Below are 13,212 nucleotides of genomic sequence, written 5' to 3'. Positions count from 1 at the left end.
CCCTAACTTCATCACAACTGCACCGATCCTGTTCCCAAATGAGATCACATTGCGGGTTCTGGGGCTGAGACGGTGGACACATTTGGGGGCCACCATCCAGCCCCACAAGAAGCAAAGGCCCTCCAAGCAGAGACTCCTCGTGACCCACGCAAGGCTGTCGGGGGCAGAGGCACAGCCCCAGGTGGGAGCATCCCCACCCTCAGGTGCTGCACCCCCATGTGCTGCTTTGAAGAGTTGGGGGCCCCATGGCTGGGGTGAGGGGATGAGGCGAATGTAACAGCAATTGAAGCTGAGCGAACACAAAAAGCATTGTGGGCTCAGGTCTGGGGGCTGAGCGTGGATCTGAGGGTCTGGAAAGGCACAGGGATGAACTGGAGAGAATGGAGAGCCCCCCCCCCAGGGGCACCTGCCCACCTGCCCCCTGCTCACCTCTGGGCCCTGGGTTTAAGTTGCTGGGAGACAGTTGCCAGGTCACCACTGTGTCCCAGGCAAAGGGCTCACACCAGCTTGTAGGGCAGGTAAGAGGGGCAGGTGGGCCAGCAGCAGGGGCCCCAGCTGGGTGTGAAGGTCTGCCGTCCTGTGCCCCTGCCTGGCCACCAAGGACCCTGTTGGTCCTCTGGGATTCTGCCCAGGAGCAGAGAGATACAGGGAGGGGAGGCAGGGGAAGGGTGACCTCCTCTGCAAAGGACCCATGCCCCCTGGACCACGGAGAGAGGGGCAAGGACCCCAGGGCCGGGCCAAGGTGGGTGTGCCCCCTGGGGGTGTCGGCTCCTCAGGACAAGTTCTTTCGCGCAGGACAAGACCTGTCTCCCAGCCTGCTGACGCCTCTGGGGACCCACGTCCCCGAGGACAGCCTGCGCCTGCCCAAGAGGCGCCAGCCGGTCAGGCGATGTGAGCACCGCCCTCGCCCCACGCTGCCAGGCGTGTTTCTGGGAGGGGCCGGGCTCCAGCGTCTCCTCATTCTGCCGGATGTTTTGGGCAGGTTCACGAGGGCCTTCCGTCCATCACGCCGAAGCACGGTTTCCTGCCGGTCTCTCCACCTGGCCAGGTAAAGGTCTATTTCTAAGTCTGTTATAAAGCCGAGTTTTCCCTTAGCCTGCCCCAGCGCTGGCCGTCCTCGCCTGCGGACACGGCACGGCCCTGCCTCTCCGAGCATCGAATTTTGTCTCTCTGTTTAGGTTTTGTCCTTCAGAGGCTGAACATGCAGGCCTCAGCACGGGGCCCCAAGCGGTGCTGGCAGCCCACAGCTGCACCCGCAGCTCTGTCCGGCCCCTCAGACACAGCACCTGGGCCTGCCTGGGCTTTTATTTGCTAATTTTAGTGACAAGAGATGATAACTCATGGCCTTCTTCTTTGTGCAAATAATAAATACATGGTCAGAAAAGCCGAAGAGAGGCAGGAGGCAGGGTCCCCGCCACCAGGCCCTTCCCCCCCAAGGCCACCTCCCCAGGATGCTTCTGCCACTTGCCTCCGACCTCTCCACCCCTGCACCTGCATGGTGGAGGCTGCCCACTGGTGGGTGGGTTGGCCCCTCACCACCGCATGCTCCTGTCGTGACCTCAGGCGTCCCCTGCTGGCCGGCTAGAGGGACCCTTGCCTGGCTCTGCATGCATCCCTACAGCCCTGCTATCCCACCGTCTGTATGAGCTGCAGGTGCCCCACCGCTTCCAGGGTGCAGAGCTGGGGTGCAGAAAGGAGATGACTGTGTGGGGACCTCCAGCTCAGTGCCTTCCTCAGGGGCCCCTCTGAGGGCCCCTGGATCCCAGCCTCTGCTCCCAGTGCCTGTGGCCCCCGAGCCATCTCCAGGCACCTCTTCAGCTCCCCTGCTTCTGGCTCCCACCCATGTTCTCCTTGCTGGGTGGTAACCAGCCTATGTTGCACTTCCAGGACAGCCCCAGCCCCCCAGGGGCTCCTTCCACTCCCACCCCAGTGTGTCCCGGGGGCCTTTCCTTCGGTGCTGTGCCTGCCACGTCTCCCTGTCCTCTTGCTCTGTGCAAGTGTGTGCTGTGTGTCTGTGCGCCTGAGTGCGTGAGTCTGTGTGTCCATCTCTCACCCCTGGGGGCCTCCCTCCGAGGCCCCCTGGCACAGCATCCACTCATTGGGTGCTGTGGGAAGGCACTGGACGTCAGTCCGTACCTTGGGGCTGATCCTCTGTCCTCAGCAGGGCTCCTGGGACCAGGTGCCAGGAATGAAGCCAGGCAGACACTCGCGGAGCCCTGCCATTCAGGGCAGGGCAAGACTGGGTCAGACTCCGCTCCCTTGCTTCTGTCCTAAGTGGCAACTAAGGCCCTAGGCAGCACTTCTCGGGTGACCAGCTGGGTGCACGCACAGCGACCAGCCTCTTTGGAGAACCCCTACTGGGCCCTGGGTGCAGGGACTACAGCCCTTCGTCCCACCAGCCCCAGTGGGCTCCCCTCTCCACTCTGTGTTTTCAATTCTTCAGAACGTCCTTGCCTCCCAAGCCACCCCCACACTGGGAAGGGCTGTGAAGGGACAGCTGAAACATCCCAAAAAGTTCCGAGTTGATGGCAGGTGCTCAAAGCCAGGCCCACTCCTGGGGGCAGGCCACGGGGATACTGCCAGCGCCTCAGCGCCTAGCCCCCTCAGACACAGGGTGCTTCCCCTCCCCAGCGCTGCCGCCCCTCCCAACGCCTGAAGGCCCAATGACTCCTCCTTACAGGCAGCACCGAGGGCAGAGGGTCCGCTCCTGCAAGGGAGGGCTCCCCCAGGACAGACAGAATGAGAAGACCTCCCTGCCCCTGAGGGGCACCAGGCCCCACAGTCAACGTGGAGATAGGAGCCAGCTACCCCTGGAAACCCGGAGGCGCCCCTGCCCCAGCAAGAGGGGCCTGACCGCGTGCCAGATCCGGGGGCTGAGACAACAGGCTGCAAGAAGGTCCCACCAACGGGTGGGAGCGACGTCTTCCCAGAGGTGCCCCCGCCTTGGTGCCCCCACCCCCTCAGCCCACATCCACGCCTGCTCCATCCAGAGCCCAGGGCGGCGCCCTCGGGCCCAGGACAGCACCAGGAGAGGCAAGCGGTCAAGGCAGGCAGGGGTCTGGCAGAGCCACGTCCGGGGACCAGGTGAATGCAGGCCTGGCATGGCCTCCTGGGGCCCGGCGCCCCATTCCAGGGGAGGAGGTCTAAGGGCAGACCACACACAGCCATGTCCCAGGGGAGGGGCCAGCAGCCTGGGGTCCGAACAGCAGGGGGAGGGGATATGCGTCCTCTCCACAGTCTGGCAGGTATTCTGCTGCCCTGCACCCAGCTCTTGCCCAGGGCAGGGGAGCCCCTCACCCCTGCCTGACATGGGTCACCCGTGATGTCATGATGGACATTGTGACCCCACCCTCCTGAGCATGTCCCAGTGCCGTGTCTACCCCCAGCTCCAGCCTCACACCCCTGCCCCTGACCTGCATCGAGCTCTGCCCTGTTGGTGAGGATGGGTCCTGCCCGCTCCCTGGCTGACCCTGAATGGTAGTGGCCGTCCCCCCTAGTCTAGGGGGCAGGCTCAGGCCCACTGGTCAGGCCTGTGCCTGGTATGAGCTGTGCGCAGACGGGCTGGGAGCACTGCCCCAGGGCTGCCAGAAATGGGCGGGAAAGGGTCTGCTGGTCTGGAGCCCAACTGGACCAGACTTGGGCCAGAGTCTGAGTGGCACCTCCTCATTCACAGGCTGGGCCCATGAGAGACCAATGGGGAGCAGCCAAAGGGACAGGCTCCTGTGTCAGCTGAGCCAGCTGGGCCAGGATGCAGGTGGGCTCAGACAGGGCTGGGGGCAGGGGTGGGAAAGCCTCCCGCCAGGTCAGAGCCTCAGACCGCCCCCCTGTCCACAGACCCCCTGGAGGACACTCTCGCTGGCAGGCCCCGGGCCGCCCTCCTGGAGAGGCACCTGCTGGGGGGAGAGCAGCAGTCGCCCAGCACGGGCTGTGGCCCTTTCTTCTATATCGGGGGCACCAACGGGGCCTCAATGTGAGTGGGGGCCTCCAGCCACGGACCCAGTCCACTGCCCTCCAGGGCCCAGCCCAGCCTCAGCTAGGTCCCCCGAGGTCCCCTGTCCCCTCTCCTGGCATGCCCATCCCTCGCCCAGCTCCTAGGCCCCAGGGTCACAGCTGCCTCTCTGCCCCTGCAGAATCAGCTCCTACTGCAAGAGCAAGGGCTGGCAGCGCATCCAGGACGGCCGGCGGGGTGACTACAAGCTCAAGTGGTGTGAGGTCAAGTGTCGGGACAGCTACAGCAGCTTCCGGGAAGGTAGTGGGGAGGGAGTCGTGGGGCCTGGGGGCCGCGGCCCTGCGGCGGTCACCTGCATGCCGCCCGGACTTTGTTGGGCCAGGTGAGCAGCTGCTGTACCAGATCCCCAACAACAGACTGCTCACCACCAAGATCGGGCTCCTCAGCACCCTCAGGGAGTACTCGAGGGTCGTCAGCAAGACGTCGCTGTGCACACAGGCCAAGTATGCCCACCCTGGCCCCGCCCCAGGGTACCACCCGGGACCCACCGTGCACCCACCCATCCCACCAGCCCAGCCCACCCGTCCCAACCCCCCTCCACTCACCTGCACATCGTCCCATCTGATATGTCTGTCAGTCTCTGCTCCTGATGATCCTCTGTTCTGTCCACCTGTCTATATCCAGCCACCCACCCATCTTCCCACAGAGCCCTCTGAGCACTCACCGATCTGTCTCCACCCCAGACACCTGTCACCCATTACACCCCCCACAGCCCCCCAGAGCCCTTACAGACACCCACCTCGAAGCCACCCCTTGGTGTCCCTCACTTAGTCACTCATTGCCCACCGCACCCACTCCTGCCCACCTCCATACTGTCCACCTGTGCCCTCTGCCCAGCATGCAGCCTGAGACACTCAGGGTCTCATCCGTCTGGTGTCCACCTGTCCACTCACCCACTCTTCACCTGGTCACCTGCCTGACTCCTGTCCACCCCCACCAGGCAGGCAGCCTGCCTCACCTGATCACCACGACACCATCTTTACATCGATTGATCTAGCTGTCCACCTCCACCCTCCCCATGTTGGTCAGCAACTCTCACCTGTCCCTTCCAGGCATCTGTTATTCTTCCATTTACTTCCACCCCAAATCCACTTACCGACCCCCTCCCCCACACCCACCTACCTACCTCCAGGCCCCCACCCATTCCCCCCTCTCCAAACACACACCAATCTGTCCCACACACACTGCGGAGTGGACGCTCAGGCCAGGCCCTGTGTCCCTGTGGGGAACAGGTCTGGAAACGACCCAGCACTCGACCTCGAGGAGCTCCCATGGATGAGCCCAGGATGCCTTGGGCCGCGGAGGTAGATGCACTCAGCTCAGCTGGGAGGGGCTCTTCTGTCCTAAATTGAAAGATGGCCTGATGGCCCATGGCAAGGCCCTGAAGGGCATCCCAGGCCAGCGGAGGAGGTTTGGACCAGCCGAGAGCACTCAGGACCCCGGGCTGGCGGCATGCTGGGCACTGTCCGAACTGACCTCTCCGAAGTACTTGAGCCCTGCGAGTAGCAGAGCAGCGGAGGGTGGGGGGCGGGGAGCAGAGAAGAGGGGGAGGGGCTGGGTGCAGGTGAGCAGCCCGCAGAGAGGCCAGGTGTACCGCAAGGGTGCTCTGGCAAGGGTGCTCTGGCAAGGGTGCTCTGGCAAGGGAGCAGGGTGCAAAGGCTTCATAGAGAACAGCCAGACTCGGGGCGGGGGTGCAGGGGAAACCGGGGAGCCTGGAGCCCGATCCAGCTTCCCGGGGCCACGCTCCCTCCAGCCTGCCCCCAGGTCCGGCCACGCCTGCCGAGGAGGGGGAGAGCCCTCCCTGTGTCTCCCCAACGCCCTGCTTCCCCAGGTTCCTGAAAATGGAAGAATTTTTCCCAGAGACCTACCGCCTGGACATCAAGGAGGAGAGAGAGGCGTTCTTCACGCTCTTTGACGGTGAGACGCCGCTGAACGCCGGGCGCGCTCCGGAGAGACGCGTTCCGGGCGAGACCAACACTGGAGCGTAGTAAGGCAGAGTCTGCCCGGGCTCCGAGCGGACAGGGGCGCGATTCCGAAGGGCACGAGGGGAGCCAGGTGGGCGGAGTCGTGACTGTGGGCGGAGTCTGTGAGCGTTCATAGCTGAGAGGGGAGTGGTTCAGGCCGTGGAGGGTCTGTGTTCGGGCTGGGGCGTGGCCAGATTTGGGGTGGGCGTGGCCAGTGCCTTGATTGGACGTGGGCGGGGTGGGGTGGGGACCGTAGGTGGGAACTGGATTGGGTGGGCGTGGACAGGACCCTGGTTGTATGGGAGGGGCTGGTGTTCAGAGTCCGAGCCTTGGGCGGCCCCAGACTCCCGTGGCTCTCTCCACAGAGACCCAGACGTGGATCTGCAAGCCCACCGCCTCCAACCAGGGCAAAGGCATCTTTCTGCTCAGGAACCAGGAGGAAGTCGCCACCCTCCAGGCCAAGACCCAGAGCATCGAGGAAGACCCCATCCACCGCAAGATGCCGTTCAGGGCACCTCAGGCTCGAGTCGTGCAGAGGTGTTGGGTTGTACACCACGAGGGGCGTCAGTGGGTGGGTGGGGCGTCAGTGGGGCAGGGAGGCATCAGCCGGTTTGTCCTCTGCCTGGGCACTACTCCTCTGTCGTGAAGGAAGCCCACCCAGGCAGCCACTGCCTTCAAGGCTGCAGCCAGAGCCGGTCCCCGCTCCAGCCCTCTGCATCTGGGCAGGGTCCGGATCCTAGTCTTGTCCCAGAAAGGTCTTTCTCGGGCTCCGCATCTGCCGGTGTGACCACAGTCCTGTCTCAGCTGCTGTCTGCCACCCTCTTCCCCATGGCCCTCCCAAGCTGCTGCTCCCAAACCCTGTGTCTTGAGTCCTACAGCTCCCTCCACCTGGGACCTCCCCTCCCTGCTTCTCTAGTGCCACCCACCCTTTAAGGCACAACGTCAGCCCTGCCTCCTCCTTCAAGCAGTCCTCCCTGCCCAGGGGCCTAGTCTCCCAGCAAGAGCTGCAGCCTGGGGACACCAAGGGGGCTGAAGTCCAGGGATTCTTGGAACTACAGGTGGCAAACACAAGGCCCACAGGCCAAATCCTGCCCTTCACCTGGTTTCATCCAGCCCAGCACTTTGTTTCTACCCGGCAGCAGCCCTGAGCTCTCGCTTAACTGTTAAGGGGTAGTTCCGTTTACACAGTCCTAACATTGCGTTTAGCCATTTGAAGGCAACCTGGAGGCCCCCCAGTGAACATGGGTTTGACACCGCTGCCCTGAACTGTTCAGGCTCAGAAATGTCCTCCTACCAACGTACATGCACACAACCGGGGAGGGGGCCTGCAGGTTGCACCTGGAACAGGTGGTGAGGGCACTGAAGAGTTGGCCCAGGTTGGGGCGGAGGGACGCACATGGGCCGGGCGGCTGTGTGCTGAGCCCTCGGGTGCACGCCCAGGTACATCCAGAACCCGCTGCTGCTGGATGGGAAGAAGTTTGACGTGCGTGCCTACCTGCTCGTCGCCTGCACCGTGCCGTACATGGTCTTCTTTGGCCATGGCTACGCGCGCCTCACCCTCAACCTTTACGATCCCCGTTCCCAAGACCTGAGTGGCCACTTGACCAACCAGGTGAGGGCCCTCCCTGCAGCCTCAGGGCAAGATCACTGCCCGGGAACACAGACCGATAGGTGGTCCAGCCCCTTAGGTGGCCTGGGCCGTCCCCTGCCTGCAGTCCGCATCACCAGTCCGCTGCAGCCACCACAGGGTGTGCTGGTGATGTGACTTGGAGCCTGGCACCTAGGCACCACAGCTTGGTTCCCTCCGGGTATGGGTGAGGTGTGGGAGGGCTGGGAGCCGAGGGGAGGGGTCCCTGGGAGGACCTCAGTGCAGAGAGCCTGGGGCCAAAGGTCTCTGTGGAAGGTCCCCATGGAGAGATTCTGGGTGGGACCCCATGGGCCCCCCCACAGGTGGGACCTCCCCTGCCCCCTCCCCCTCCCCCTCCCCATGAGGATCAGCAGGGGACTTGGTGGCTGAGGAGGTCACCAAGAGGGGGGTCACCAAGAGGGCGGTCCCCCAAGGGGGGATCTCGGCAGCAGGCTTGCTGCAAGATGTCCTGGGGGGGCAGGGCCTCCGGTGCTCCAGGTGCCACACGGCCTTCCCACAGTCCATGCAGAAGAAGAGCCCGCTGTACGTGCTCCTGAAGGAGGGGACGGTGTGGAGCATGGAGCAGCTCAATCGCTACATCAACCACAAGTTCAGGGAGCCCAGAGGCCTCCCCAGCGACTGGGTCTTCACCACCTTCACGGTCCGTGTGCGCCCTCACCCACCTCTTGCCTGGCAGGGGGCCCCGAGGGTCAAGATCCCTTAGGGCATGTGGGGGCAAGGGCAGCATCCCCTCGGGAGTGGGCTGGGCCTGAGGTATGGGACCACCTGGGGGCAGGGGTGCGCCTGTACTGAAGAGTGTGTCCCGCTTGTGTGCCTGGGCGGCGGGGGCTGGCCACCCCGAGGCGGCTCTGTTGAGACAGTTCACATTCCCTCCTGCAGGACACTGTCTCCACACCCTTGCCAACACTTTTTCCGTTTCTAACGCTCAGTAGTGGGCGTGAAGTAGGCACGTCATTGAGTTTGATCTGTATTGTGCTAGTGATGCCGGTGACGAGTGTCCCTTTCCTGGGTTTCCTGGCTCTTTGCACACCTGCTTTAGAAAGTCATCTGTTCAGATCTGTCATCCTTTTCCCTGTCACGGTTCTTTTATGGATTCTGGACCCCAAGCCCCTATCAGGTGTGTGATCTGCAAACACTTCCTCCTGTTCTATGGGTACTTTTTCACTTTCTGGATAATGTCCTTTCGATAATGTCCTTTTTTTTTTGCACGAAAGTTTTAGAGTTAGAGGAAGTACAAATTTTTCCCATCTTTTCTTTGGTTATTAATTTTTTAATGTCACATCTAAGAATCCACTGCCAAATACAGTGTTGGAAATATGTATACATATGTTTTCTTCCAAAAGTTTTTTTTAGTTCAGCTCTTACCTGTTTTTAAGTGATTGGCCAGTTGGGGTTATTTGCTATGTAGGGTATGAGGTAGGGTCCAAGTTCACTGTGTTGCATGTGGATGTCCCATGTCCCAGCACCATTTGTCAAAGAGACTGTTTTGGGCACAGCGTCGGGTTCTCTCTGCTCTCACAGTCCTGTTCCCAGGGCGGGGGGCGCTCTGTCCCCGAGCCAGCACCACACATTCCACGCCGCCGCAGCCTCCTTCTCCTCCTGTGTCGAGTCCTGCTGCTCAAAGGTCACGTGGCCAACCACTCTGGCACGTGGCACGCGTCCCATCAGACACAGTGTGTGTTGTCCCTTGAATGTGCTCCTGGGTCTGGTCTGCGTCGTCACGGGCGCTGTTGTGCCCGCACTCCAGCGACGCCGGGGAGGAGCATTCTTCTCTGTGTGTTCATGCGGTTTGGGGCATGTCTTCCCTTTCACGTATGAAGAGCATGTGAACATTTTGTGTTAATTAAATTTTCGGAAGAATTCACCAGCGAGGCTACCTGGCCTGGGACTTTTCTATTGGGAAGGTTTGTTTATTATTATTATTGTTGTTGTTGTTATTATTAGTAGTAATTCAACCTTTATTTATTAGAAGTTCTATTCGGACTTTCTGTTTCTTGTTGACTTAGGCTAATGAGTGTGTCTTTCTAGGAATGTGTCCATTTCTTCTAAGTTGTCTAATTTGTTTAAAATACAATTGTCCATAGTATTCTATGGCCAGTTATAGTTCTTGTTAAAATCATTTTCATCTCTATGCAAAGTCTTCCTCTCTTGACTTTAATAATTTCTCTTCTTTCTCTTTGTCTCGCTCAGTCTGGGTAAGAGCTTGTCTTTCCCCTGGGTCAGCTTTTGCATTCATCCATCTTTCTCCGATGTTTCCCATTTTCTGTTCCATATAATATCCGCTCTAGTCTGCGTGCTTCGGGTTTAGGCTTCTCTTCCTTTTCTAGTTTCTCAAGGCTGAAGTGGAGGCCGCTGGTTTGAGAGCTCCCTCCTCGGTGAACGAAGGTGTTCTCAACCGGCCGCAGGCACTGCCTTCCCTCGGGCTGGGAAGCCTCAGGGGCTGCTGCTGAGGGTGTGGTGGTCGCCGGCTGTTGCTGCTGAACTGTGTCTCCCTGCAGCTCTGTCGGTTTTTACTTTATGTATTTCTAGGCTCTTTTCTTGGATGCATCTGTATTTATGATTACTACATCTTGATTCGTCATTATAAAATGTACTTTTCTCTTAATACCCTCAATGTTTGTCTTAAAATCGAGTTTCTCTGATATTAGTATAGCCATTCCAGCCCTCTTTTGGCTCTGTGTGTGTGAGATATCCTTGCCCACCTTTTGACCTTCAACCTCTCTGTGCCTTTGAGTCTGAAGTCTCATAGATAGCATAGCAAGGGGGGGTGGTGGGGATGCACGTCACCCGTCCCTGTCTTTTATTTGGAAAGTTTGATTTACATTTAACATAATTACTGATGAGGTGGGATTTACACCTGTTATTTTGCTATTTGTTTTCTATCTGTTTCATAGCTTTGTTTCTCAGTTATTTTTTAAAAGAGTTTATTTATTTGCTTTTAGGCAGAGGGGAGGGGAAGGAGAAAGAGAGGGAGAGAAACATCACTGTGTGGTTGCCTTTCACGTGCTCTCTACTGGGGATCCGTCCCGCAACCCAGGCATGTGCCCTGACTGGGAATGGAACCGGCATCCTTTCGGTTTGCAGGCTGGCACTCAATCCACCGAGCCACGTCAGCCAGAGCAGGGGGAGGCCCTCCGAGGGCACAGGTCCCTTGTGCCCTCCTGGGCTCCATCCTCTGACAGCGCTGGTCTCCGAGAGGCGAGGTCATTCCCTGCCCCCATGGTGTGCCAGGCACCACCCTGGTCGCCTGCTGCCTTGCTCCCCCTGCCCCCCAGCCCCTCAGGCGCACTCAGATGCCCCGAGCCGCACCCCACAGCACCTCTTTCCTCTCTTCGGCCCTTGCTTGCCAGCTCCTCAAGGAGGCCACCCCAGAGCCCACATCTGCACACCCCACTTCACCTCCTCCACCAGCATCTGTTGCTTAGGATGCTGCACACAGTGTGTAAGGGTCTCCAGGTCACAGTTGTCCAGACCCTCCTCCCAAGTTCTCGTCACTCTTGTCCCCGAGCACCTGCCACACAGCCAGAGCTCCACCCGCTGAATGAATGAAATGAGAGTGACTGAGTCTCTGCCTATAAACCTGTTTCGTGCTCCAAAAGTGTGAAAACGCGGGCAGGTGTGGCTGTGCAGGTGAGGGCCCAGGTGAGGCTGCAGGAGAGGGCGTGGCTGTGGCCTTACAGGCCTGGGAGGCACAACCAGGGCCTATGGTGACAGTCAGTCACCACCCCTTCCCTTCCTGCCCACAGAAGCGGATGCAGCAGATCATGGCCCACTGCTTTCTGGCCGTCAAGTCCAAGCTCGAGTGCAAGCTGGGCTACTTTGACCTCATCGGCTGTGACTTTTTGATTGATGACAATTTCAAGGTGACCTTGACGCGTGCCAGGGTGGGGGGGCCTGGTAGGCAGGTGCAAGGAGGCAGGGTGTCTGTGCACAGCCTGACCACCAGACAGGCCCCCCAGCCCTGGGTGGTGTCCATAAGGCTTCACCCTCCTGCAGCTGGGGCCGCTTCCAAGGCCAGACCCTCAGGCCCTTAGAATCTCAGCCCCTCGGGCAAATGTGAGGAGCGAGGCCCTAGAACAGAAGCGACATAGAAGCCCAGGGTCACCCCGCTTGCCAGGGTGGCCGACTTGCTCAGCGGGCAAGGGTGCTGACCGGTGTTGGGCCCAGGTGTGGCTGCTGGAGATGAACTCCAACCCCGCCCTGCACACCAACTGTGAAGTCCTGAAGGAGGTGGTGCCCCGTGTGGTCACGGAGACCCTGGGTGAGGCCCCTGCACTGCCCCCCTGGGACCCTCCAACCGCCCCCACCACTGCCTGCCCAGGCTCGAATGAGCCACCCCACCTGTCTCCCTACACCTTGCCCCGCCTGGGTCCCACCCCTTACCTCCTCTTTTGACCCCCAGAACCTGCACCCCAGCCCCGCACAGGTGATGCTGGAGCGGCTGGGTTCCCGCCCCTCTCATCTCCCCAGACCAGTGTGCCTCGCTCACACCGGCCCCCCCACTACCCCTGCCCCCCAGACTTGGCGCTGGAGACCTTCCAGAAAAGCTTGCGCGGCCACAGGATGTTGCCGCTGCTGTCGCAGCGCCGCTTCGTGCTCTTACTCAACGGAGAGACCGACGTGTGGCCGCGCCCGGGGAGCTCCCGCCACGTCCCCCGACTACCTCCCCGGCTGGCCTGTGAGGCCGCGTCCACCGCGCCCCAGACCCGCGCGGTAGACCAGCTGGGCACGCACAGGCCCAGGCCGCCCCACTCCGCGCAGGGGCGCCCCCGACCTCACTCTCCTGGCCCCGACGGCACCCGGGGCAGTGAATGGCCGAGAGCAGATAGCAGGGACCTGGCGCGGGAGCCCTCCCCGGGATCGGCCGAGGAGGACCGCGAGGGGCGCAGGAGCGAGGACCACCGCGGCTCCTAGCGGCCCTCACCCGCGCCCTCGCAGGACCTATAAAGGCTACTTTGTTACAAGCGCGGCCTCCGAAGCGAGTTGGCGCGGCCCCGGGGGGCGCCTCCTTGGGGGGTTTCCGGTTTCCCAGCCCCACCCGCCCCCGCCCCGGGGGTGGTCGGTCCTGCAGGAAGGGGACATGAGCCCCCGACAGGTCCCTACTCGGCTGGTCCTGGAGCTGCCTCCGCCTGGGGAAGCCGCCAGATGTCCTCCTCCGCGGAGTCTCCTGCTGCTGCTGCAGAACCCACAGGACCGCTTCCGCTTGGCTCTGTGACCCTTGGTGAAGGGGTCTGGTGTCCCCCTGATTTCCCAAAGGGGAGGGCTCCCCCAGGCCCGACTGCCCCTCAGGGCCCCACCCCCTGCCCCGGCCCTCCCCCCCTAGCTCCACCCCAGTCACAGCGCCAGCCTGGGCCCCAGACCCCAGGGCCCTCGTTCTCCCTGACCCAGGGACCCTGACTTCCCAGCAGGATGCAAGGTGGGAGAGCGCCCTGACAGACGTCCGCGGGGAACAGGGGTCCACCCTCGCCATTCCCTAGGTGGCCTCACGTTCCCCATGGGCACAGCCCCTCGGTTCGAGGTGATTCAGGACCCCTGATGTGTTCAAGCCCCCGACCACTCAGCCTCCATCTCTGCATTCCCGCCCCCCCCCC

The 13,212-nt window shown here is 61.3% G+C and overlaps 1 protein-coding gene across 2 annotated transcripts; it reads left to right on the top strand.

The window, feature by feature from the left end:
- Positions 1-229: 229 nt before the first annotated feature.
- On the top strand, positions 230-12,745 carry TTLL10 (tubulin tyrosine ligase like 10). Of its 2 annotated transcripts, XM_037062256.1 has the most exons (15): positions 230-891; positions 983-1,048; positions 2,681-3,084; positions 3,674-3,754; positions 3,835-3,970; positions 4,131-4,249; positions 4,332-4,452; positions 5,242-5,313; positions 5,841-5,926; positions 6,339-6,510; positions 7,414-7,585; positions 8,121-8,261; positions 11,368-11,484; positions 11,789-11,882; positions 12,141-12,745. In XM_037062256.1, the coding sequence occupies exons 1-15, from the start codon at positions 692-694 to the stop codon at positions 12,533-12,535; spliced, it is 2,376 nt and encodes a 791-aa protein (XP_036918151.1). In that variant the 5' UTR covers positions 230-691; the 3' UTR covers positions 12,536-12,745. The 2 variants fall into 2 exon arrangements, with proteins under 2 accessions (XP_036918151.1, XP_036918152.1); XM_037062257.1 differs by lacking the exon at positions 5,242-5,313.
- Positions 12,746-13,212: the final 467 nt, after the last annotated feature.

The sequence above is a fragment of the Sturnira hondurensis genome, unplaced genomic scaffold, assembly GCF_014824575.4.
Source record: "Sturnira hondurensis isolate 20B ecotype Veracruz unplaced genomic scaffold, ASM1482457v3 Scaffold0013931, whole genome shotgun sequence".
In the NCBI taxonomy this organism is placed as follows: Eukaryota; Metazoa; Chordata; class Mammalia; order Chiroptera; family Phyllostomidae; genus Sturnira; species Sturnira hondurensis.
Note: the sequence above shows the minus strand (reverse complement) of the source record. Positions and strands in the feature narration are given on the sequence as shown.

Bases quoted from the DNA above. Each gene is read 5' to 3' on its own strand.
- TTLL10 (XM_037062256.1), top strand. From the start codon at position 692: ATGCCCCCTGGACCACGGAGAGAGGGGCAAGGACCCCAGGGCCGGGCC. The intron at 4,453-5,241 runs GTATGCCCACCC...TGTGGGGAACAG, and splicing joins TCGCTGTGCACACAGGCCAA to GTCTGGAAACGACCCAGCAC. The intron at 6,511-7,413 runs GTGTTGGGTTGT...GTGCACGCCCAG, and splicing joins CAGGCTCGAGTCGTGCAGAG to GTACATCCAGAACCCGCTGC.